This window comes from Dipteris shenzhenensis, chromosome 20 (genome assembly GCF_047967505.1).
Source record: "Dipteris shenzhenensis isolate YYH24624 ecotype China chromosome 20, Dip_SZ_1.0, whole genome shotgun sequence".
Classification (NCBI taxonomy): domain Eukaryota; kingdom Viridiplantae; phylum Streptophyta; class Polypodiopsida; order Gleicheniales; family Dipteridaceae; genus Dipteris; species Dipteris shenzhenensis.
This window is the reverse complement of record NC_141615.1, coordinates 47667175-47676804: the sequence shown is the minus strand read 5'-3', so window position 1 is coordinate 47676804 and position 9630 is coordinate 47667175. Positions and strand designations below refer to the sequence as shown.

Sequence of the window (9630 nt, the reverse complement as noted above, 5' to 3'; positions counted from 1 at the left end):
CCCTATGCCACTAAAGACCTCAATATTTACGTTGCTTGTGATGGGCAAGAGGCATTTGAAGAAACATGCAATGTTGATTGATAAAGTAAATACTTTAACTCAAACATGAAATCCTAAATGACTTAGTATCAAGTTAGGCATTCATCAAGCCATTTTTATTGCAATCAAGGCATCTCTCCACTCGATTTGTAGCCAAAGAGACAGGAGTCATATGGATTATGGGACCCATTCGCCTCTAATCTATATTCAAGTGGGCACTATCTAGAAATAGAGTGGCACATCTTGATATGTATAAAGGTGGGTGAGAGTAGTTGTTGAGAAAAAGATAATGAAATTGGTACCAACCAGAGGTTATGTAGGAGGAGTGTAGCAAATTTCACTGCTGCGACCATTGTGGTAATCTCTTTAAGACTTGGATTGACTATACTTGTTGCAACACACAACTTGGTGGGTGTTGTAACTGGATTTGGATTAGCTAGGGGTCTAAATAGTACCATGGGGGAGACTATTTGGTAGATTATAGTCTCTTGGGTGACAACCCTCCCTATCGGAGCTTTCCTTTTTGTGGCATACACATTGATTCTGACAAAGTTGATAGCAATTCCAGTTTAAGTGAAAAACATTGTTTTATTCTCTAGGTTGTGGTATGGTGGATTGTCTGAGGGAGTATCAAAGCAAGAAGCCATCTATGACTTAGAAGGCCACAATGATATATTCCACTAGAAATTCGGTGGCAAGTCTTGATGAGTGCAATATATACTCCCTTACTCTATCACTTGGCATTTAGGTTATGCTGCATCATATAATTCAGCTATAGGGCATTTCTAGGATATGCATAACATTTTATGGGCTCTTTTGATCTATGAAGGCTCAATTTTGCTACCTTAGTAGTGAGTTATTATCTTGCACCCAAAGGCTCAAGGCAAGCAAAAACCACCCATACTATATTTTTATTTTAATGCATATTCTTTCAGAGACTTTGTAGAGAAGGAGTGTAGGGATTATTGATGATTTTATATCTAGTATTTTGGCTGAACCCTATCAATGAGTAGAAGATAAGTGTACCAAGAGTTTACCTTATTAGAAAGGTCTTTTTCTCCTTCCCACTCCCTTCCCTTGCCCCCTTTAAAAAGACATTCTCTATACTTAAATATGACCCCTTGTCTCTTTGACTGCAAATTGGGTGGTAAGATGCCCTAATTGTAATGAGAATGGCTTGATGAATGCCTTACATGCTGGCTGCTAATTCATTTAGGATTTCATGTTTGAGTTAGAGTATTTATTCCATCAATAGCATTGCATGTTTCTTCAGTGCCTCTCACCATCCCAAGAAATTTAAGTATTGAGGTCTTTAGAGGCTTAGGGAGGAGTGCCTTATCACACCACCAAAGATAACATATATGGCTTTATAACTTGCTACTAGTTCATTATCTTGAAAGTGTTTGGTAGTACATACAAAGTTGACTTAAGATGAACACACTTTTTGGTCAAACATAGGGTCTTTTGGGTAAAGAAATTTTCTTAGTATGCTTAATATGGTGCACTTGCCAAAGTAGAAGTGCTTCCTATTTGGTATGCAGTCTTGCATGCTTAACCACGAAGTGCTTCTTTTGTGGAATGCTATGTTGTAGAATGAATTGTCGGATATATTCCCAATATACGGAAAGTTGGGTGAAGACAATTCTTGGGACTACTATGGTATATAGTAAATGATAAGCCCCTTTTTCTTGCAACAACTGTTGGGCTCTACACCAACTCCATTGCCCATCCATTGGACTAGATAAACCAAACCATATGCCTCCCCATAGAGCTTATGTGCAGCCCCATTTGTGGGCAGCATCATCACATGTAATGAAAACCAACAAGGATAGTAATGAGCCCAGCTGATGATCAAGGTGTGTTTATATGTTTGCTACAAGATCAGTTGCATAGTCAAGCTCTAGTAAATGTCTTCTCTTTCCTCTATAAAGGGCAAGTACATTGGAGCATGTTACATCACCACAGACGACATATATGGCTTCAAAGTTTGTGCTAATTCACTATCTTGAAAGTGTTTAGAAGCATATACAAAGTTGACTATTGAACACACTTTTGGTCAAACACAAGGCCTTTGGGTAAAGATAATTGTGGGGGTTAAGGGCCAATGTACCTTAACCCCGGTTATGTATAATACTCAAACACATCCACGAAAACTTATATGGCTCTCTTTTCTGCCTCTCCCTCTCTCTCACCTTCTTCCGTTCTGCTTCCATTGTTGAGATCTCTCAACTGGCAACAGAGTGGAACGAAAGAACTAATAACACAGTATGTGGTGGGTGCTAACTCAGCGGTCTATGTCATTCATATATATATGTGTTTGAGTATTATACATAACTGGGGTTAAGGTACAGTGGCCTTTACCCCCACAACCTCCCACTTGTAGGACAATATGCCTTTAAGGGAGAACAGCCAATGAGCATACTATCCAATGCCCATCAATACCTAACAATACTCAAACTGTTGACTAGGTAGACTCTTCGTCAGCATATCTGCAGACTTGCATACCACTTCAGATGATGCATATTCTCAGGAATGGATTTTGGATTCCGGTGCTTCATTCCATGTTACTCGCCATAGGGAATGGTTCTCCACTTATGAAAGTGGAAAGACAGATTGTGTGCATCTTGGAAATAACTATGCATGTGGCATATTGGGAGCTCGTGACATAAAATTTTCTTTTGCAAATGGGCCTGATTTTGTTTTGAAAAATGTGAGACATGTGCCTAAGCTGACAAGAGTCTTATTTCTGTAGGTCAGCTAGATGATGCTGGTTTTTAGACCACTTTTGGCTTTCTGAGTTAGAAAATTCAGAAGGGCTCTATGGTTTTGGCCAGGGGTGCCAAGTGTGGGACATTGTATCCCTTACATGTGTCAGGGGTGTCTGATCATGTTGTTGCAATAACCAAGCAACCAAGTACTTCTTTATGGCATTGTAGGTTGGGGCACATGAGCCAGAATGAAATGAAACTCTTATGCCGTTTGGGTTATGTACCAAATTTGAGTTTTTCTAACGTTAAATTTTGTGAGCATTCTCTATGGAAAGCAGACTAAATAAGATCATAAAAGAAGGGGAAAGAAAGAGCTTGAAAGGCTTGATTTGGTGCATTCAGACATATGTGATCCCATGCCTACACGATCCTTAGGTGGGGTTGAATACTATGTGACATTCATTGATGATGCAACTAGGAAAGTATGGGCATATGCTATAGCTCGGAAGAGCAATGTGCTCTAGGTATTTAAGAAATGGATGGCTTCGGCTGAAAATCAATTAGGCACGGCGCTTAAACACCTATGGACTGATAATGGTGGAGAGTATATCTCTCATGACTTTCAGCATTTCTGTGATACATGTGGGATCAAGAGGGAGCTCATGTCTCATACTCTAGAGCAAAATCAAGTTGTGCAGAACAAATGGACCACACCATTCAAGAAAGGTTGCAATGTATGCTTTCCAATGCAACTTTTCTTGGTGGTTTTTGGGCTGAGGTAATGAAGATTGCAGTGCATGTGATCAATAGATCGCCTAGTAAGAGTTTGGATGGTGGTATTCCCGAAGAGGCATGGAGTGGCCAATAAGCCTTCTTACTCTCATTTGTGCATATTTGGGTGTGAGGCATATGAACATGTGCCAAAAGTGCTTCGAAAGTACCTAAATCCTAAGTCTAAGAAATGCATCTTTCTGGGTTATGGTGAAAGTGGAGAGATGGGCTATCATCTCTGGAATCTAGAAGCAAAGAAAGTCATATGAAGCCATGATGTGGTCTTTAATGAGAAGAAGATGCATAAGACACCCATGAGGGATGTGGCAATGAGGAGAATCACTTTCCAGGATGTGAATCCACCCACATATGTTGATAGACAGCAAGTTGTCCATGCACTGAATGTGTAGGAAATGGTGCCACTAGGTCCTCCCACAGGTACACAATCAAGGTAGATGATGGATCATCTATTGGTGGCAATGATGAGCCAAATGTGGCTGATATGTAGGCAGGTCATCAAGCTGAAATGCCCTTGAGAAGAACATCTAGAGTGTCTAGACCACCTGAGAGATTTGTTCCATAGGTAGACTATGTGATGCTTTTTACTAATTGCGGGGAGCCTTCTTGCTATAGAGAGGCTATGATGCACAAGGATCAGTTCAAGTGGGAGTGTGCTATGCAATCAAAGATGAATTCATTCATGAAAAATAAGACTTGGGACTTGGTTTGTTTGCCACATGGAAAGAAAGCATTGCCATGTAAATGGGTCTTTAAGGTGAAGGTCACAAGTGATGCAATGCCTAAGTACAAGGCCTGTTTGGTTGCTAAAAGATTCAAGCAAGAGAAGGGTGTGGACTTTAATGAGATCTTCTCTCCAGTTGTGAAGATGACCACACTTAGATGTGTACTTGGGCTTGTGGCAGCAGCAGAGGATATGGAGCTTATGCAAATGGATGTCAAGACAGCTTTCTTGCATGGGGATCTGCATGAGGAAATTTACATGGAACAGCCAAAAGGCTTTGAAGTTAAGGGCAAAGAGAATTTGGTTTGCAAGCTGAAAAAGAATTACAATGGCCTTAAGCAAGCACCTAGAGAATGATAAAAGAAGTTTGATGCTTTCATTCGTCCCAAGGCTTCAAAAGAAGTGAGATTGATCACTGCCTCTACATTAAGAGGGCTAAGGTTGATAGCCTAATACTCCTAGCACTTTATGTGGATGATATGCTATTGGCTACCAAGAACACTTATGAGTTGGATGCATTGAAGGACAAGTTGCATGAGGCCTTTGACATGAAGGATCTTGGTATGTGTATCACGCATGACCAGAGTAGGAAACTCCTTTGGCTTTCACAGAAGGAGTATGTTACAAAAGTGTTGCAGTGTTTCAATAAGGAGGGGGGGGGGAGGCAGTCAGTACTTCATTGCCTCCATATGTCAAACCAAGTCAAGAAGATAGTCCCAAATCAAATGAGGAGAGGGATATGATGGCCATAGTTTCCTTATGCATTAGCGGTTGGGAGTCTTATGTATGCTATGATAGCTACTAGACGTCCGGACATTGCATTTGCAGTAGGAGTTGTTAGCCAATACATGGCTAACCCGAGAAAGAGGCATTAGGAGGCCATTAAGTGCATCATGAGGTACATGAAGGGTAATATGCAGATGTGTATCTGCTTTGGTAGATGTGAGATGCGTGTACTTGGGTACACAAATTCATACTATGCAGGGCATGTGGATAGCAGGAGACCCACTTCTGGTTATGTGTTCACCTTAGCAGGTAGTGCAGTGTCGTGGATGTCTCGCACACAAAAGTGCATTGCTTTGTCTATGACATAGGCCGAGTTATGAGTATGTTGCAGCCACAAAGGGTTGCAAGGAGACAATATGGCTTGATTGGCTAGTGGGAGATTTGGGGATTCATACAGGTGTACTGACATTGCATAGTGATTCCATGAGTGCTATTCAGCTAGCACGGAATTTGGTTTTCTCATGCAAAGACCAAACACATTGAGGTCAAGTACCATTTTATCAAGGAGGTACTTGAGGACAAGCGCATAGAGCTTATCAAGGTTCATACAGATGATAACCCTGCATATATGCTGACAAAGAGTCTACCTAGTCAGCAGTTTGAGTATTGTCATGTATTGATGGGCATTGGATAGTATGCTCACTAGCTATTCTCCCTTAAAGGCACATTGACCTTTTAGTGGGAGGTCGTGGGGGTTAATGGTCAGTGTACCTTAACCCCGGTTACGTACAATACTCAAACACATATATATATGGATGACATAGAAGATTAGGGTGTTCTGCACCAATGAAAACTTGTGTGGCTCTTTCTTCTGGCTCTCCCTCTCTCTCGCCTTCTTCCATTCCGCTTCCATTGTTGAGATCTCTCAACAATTTAGGTAAAGCAACATGCCCACCAAGCCAATGGTGTAGCAACATCTCGAAGAGATAAAGAAGGTGGGATATGTGATTTTGGCCATCCTCACTATATGTGGACAGCATGGTTGTTGACATCTATTATGGCGTGCAGTAGGTTGCTTTTGTCCCCTTAAATTGGATCCCAAGATATTTGACACCATTTACAATCTCCTCATCCTCAACTTCGTGTTGGGCTTCTTCCTCTTCCTCCTAGCAAGCTTCATTTATTGCCAAGAGATTGCAAAGGATGGACTCTAGCAGTTGCATGGGCATCCACTAATACCGCTTGGTCTTTATCGTCATGGTTGTCATCTCTACCTTGGGCTTCCATAACTCAACTTTATGGTAGAGCTCCAGAGGAGAGACTTCTACTATAGCATTTACCCTACCCCATCGCCCCATCGATTTCTTGACCAATTGTTTTCCCCCTACGTTGTACCGTGGGTCACACAAGACCAGGGAGCACTTGCCTATTGTCGTGACGTTGAGAAAATACTTGTACTATCCTCTTACATATAGTGAAGTTATCACCATTGTCTTGATCTGTATGGATGGAAATGTTTGAACCAATAATTTGTCTCTTGATAGAGTTCCATTGCTAAAATGAACGAGGACATAAGATAGCAAGGGATATTTACCCTTCATTCCAGAAATGGTATATAGAGGAAAAGTACAAACTCAACCAAGTTTGGGTTTCCAAATTTGGTGACAAGGGGATTCCCTACATTACATACAATGGACATAGGATCAAATATCTAAATTCCTTGATAAGCTAATGGTACAATCAAGGTAATAATTGAAATTAGGAAAGTAGTGGAGTTTGTAAAGCTCAACCTTGGAAACATTGTTCCAGTTATTGGTCATCATAACAAAGGAGATTGGGTGTCATCAAGCATCATGAGAAGCATAAGTGCTTTGAACAAATTTAGGTGAAAAGGAAGGTGGACAAACATTCCCTACTTGAGTGGGTAATGTGTTCACAATTGCTTTGTACCTCTAAACTGTTTTTAATCACAAGCTACAAAAGATGTTAAGTAAAGCTTGGGATTTTAAGTGGAGTGGTAAGTTACAACACAATGTTGGAATTTGAATGTGAAGCCTTGCAATACATGCTTTGGTTAGTCTTCAATTATGAATAGCCTCCAATCATCATTTTTGAACGCTCTACACGTTTCTAGATCCAAATCCATGTAGGTAAGCGAGTACTATTGGACATTCTGTTTGTAAGAAACCAAACGGATTCGGAAAATTTGCTGCGCAAGTTTCTCCAAGGGAATTTTTATACTCCTAGGATGTGATCCTCCAAGAGTGTAATACCTATGAGACAGTGCATGAAAATGCAATGTCCTAGATTCCCACACCTGATGGATTTAGACATTCTCATGACATGGGTATGATGATGTATCTAAATGTACATACTCAAGACGTGGACATGATTCCATCTTCTTGAAAGTTGTTGGTTCCATCATCCGCTTTGAGCAAAAACCATTTCACCCTTTCATCCTAGGCATAACAAAATATTTTTTCCCTCTCTCCCTCCCCCATTCTACTCGTCATTATTTAAGCTCCATTTTCTTTTCCCTAGAGAATAATACACATTCCATATAATTCAAATATTTTAAATTACATTAATGCGCATTATTTTACTTCAGTCGCTTTGCCATTCCCAGGATAAAAGAATGGCAACTATAATAGATAAAGTCGCTTTACTTGGTTATTGCTCGTTCTAATTTGTACTTATATTCTCGTACTATTTCCTACTTCAGTTTTTTTGCCCATAGAATTACCATTCGCAGGGAAAAAATGGTAAACATTACAGATTATGGCTTTCATTGGTTATTGTTCGTACTGTTTCCTACTTCAGTTCTTTTGCCCATGCTTTTACCAATCTACTTTGGCAAACCTTCCCCATACCTTTTACCGAATTACTTTGGCGAACCTTCTTTTGGTGAAAAATGCACTTATCTGAGGGACCAAAACGCTGCTGCTTAATTTTATTTCCATGAAACAACGGCATGAACACAGAAGAATTTGAAATTTTGAAAAAACTATTGGATCTCATTTGAGGAACCTGCCCATTTGAAGTGGAAAGAGCCATAACCATAGTCTTTTACAGGTGTTCCCCACTACCAGGGGCATCTGCTGCAGTTCACCAAAATCTGAAGGTGCATTTATGACCCCGGGACGAAACTGGTAGCGTAAGCCCAGGCATTGTTCACAGCGGGGTCAGCAAGGTGATCGGAGAGATTTTCGATGGGTCCTTTACCCGTCACGATAGCTTGGACAAAAAAACCGAACATGGAGAACATGGCGAGCCTTCCGTTCTTCAACTCCTTAACCTTGAGCTCGGCGAAGGCTTCCGGGTCGTCTGCAAGTCCGAGTGGGTCGAACTGCCCACCTGGGTAAATCGGATCGCTCACCTCTCCCAGAGGTCCACCAGCAACGCGGTAACCCTCTACGGCGCCCATGAGAATTACCTGGCAGGCCCAGATAGCTAGGATGCTTTGGGCGTGGACAAGGCTGGGATTACCAAGATAATCTAGACCACCCTCGGCGAAGATTTGAGCACCAGCCTTGAACCAGACAGCTTCCCCGAATTTGACGCCGTTCTTGGCTAAGAGCTCGGGGGTGACGCAGCCAAGAGCCCCGAGCATAGCCCATCTAGCGTGGATGACCTCCAACTCGCGATTCTTGGCGAAAGTCTCAGGATCAGCAGAGAGGCCAGCCGTGTCCCAGCCGTAGTCACCGGGGAACTCGCCGGTGAGGTAAGATGGGGGAGACCCAGAGAATGGGCCAAGGTAGAGTGGGCGGTCAGGGCCATACCTGAGACCAAATAAACGGAGGGACGAATGAGAGACGTGCACAACCAGAGACAGGACGGCATATCCCGATATCTACATACACTTCCTATCAAGACCTCCACCAGCGCGACCGGCCAAGATACAACATTCTTTACCTCAAGGTTTCAGCAACACGTAGAAATGGGAACCCCAACAACGGCAGAACCGGAAGCGAGACAAACAAAACGGTCAAGCTTACGTGATGTAACAACGTCTGAATGGAAAAGAAGAGCCATTCATATAGGCACTAAAACAAAGGGGGAGAGAGAGAGAGAGAGAGAGAGAGAGAGAGAGAGAGAGAGAGAGGGAGACGCAAACCAGATGCTGCCGGAGGGAGCGGATTTCTTGCCCGAAGTTTTCCTCATGGAAATGCGGGCATCACTGGAGCCGACCTTGCGAGCGAGCTTATTGCTCTGCTTGAGAGACGTCTGGCCGATCAAGGAGGAGGAAGACAGAGCAGTAGCAGCGGCCATATTCAAATCAGATAGAGAACCAAAAGAAGCTTGAGAGTTTGAAGAGAACGTTGCAGATTGAACGACTATATACAGAAGCGCCGATGGGACAGTTGGATCTCTAATTGACACTTCGGATTGGAGAGATCTAGCTAACCAATGAGAAACGTCCAGCTCCCATAGAGGCCCACGTGGAGCCCCTCCCACCCATGAACCGCAGCTTCCCAATGTCCTCCACGGGTACTCTGCTCCTCTTCTGGCCACAAAAATCAAAAGGCTACTTAAGGCCTTATGAGATATGAGATGAGATGAGATGAGATGTCCTCGAGGCTTAAGGCCGCGAAACATCCAAAGACTTCTTAAGCCTTTGTGGAAATGGACGTTTTGTATTGGGAC

General features: G+C 42.4%; 1 protein-coding gene across 1 annotated transcript; it reads right to left on the bottom strand.

The window, feature by feature from the left end:
* Positions 1 to 7912: 7912 nt before the first annotated feature.
* On the bottom strand, positions 7913 to 9304 carry LOC147889771 (chlorophyll a-b binding protein type 1 member F3, chloroplastic-like). The gene is made up of 2 exons (XM_087391184.1): positions 9101 to 9304; positions 7913 to 8765 (listed from the first exon to the last, which is right to left on the bottom strand). The coding sequence occupies exons 1-2, from the start codon at positions 9253 to 9255 to the stop codon at positions 8114 to 8116; spliced, it is 807 nt and encodes a 268-aa protein (XP_087247310.1). The 5' UTR covers positions 9256 to 9304; the 3' UTR covers positions 7913 to 8113.
* Between the last annotated feature and the right edge of the window lie 326 nt (positions 9305 to 9630).

What these genes read in the sequence shown, in the direction of transcription:
- LOC147889771 (XM_087391184.1), bottom strand. Translation starts at nt 9,255, where the DNA reads ATGGCCGCTGCTACTGCTCTGTCTTCCTCCTCCTTGATCGGCCAGACG. An exon ending in GCTCCCTCCGGCAGCATCTG is followed by an intron (nt 8,766 to 9,100) that starts GTTTGCGTCTCC and finishes ATTTGGTCTCAG; the next exon opens with GTATGGCCCTGACCGCCCAC.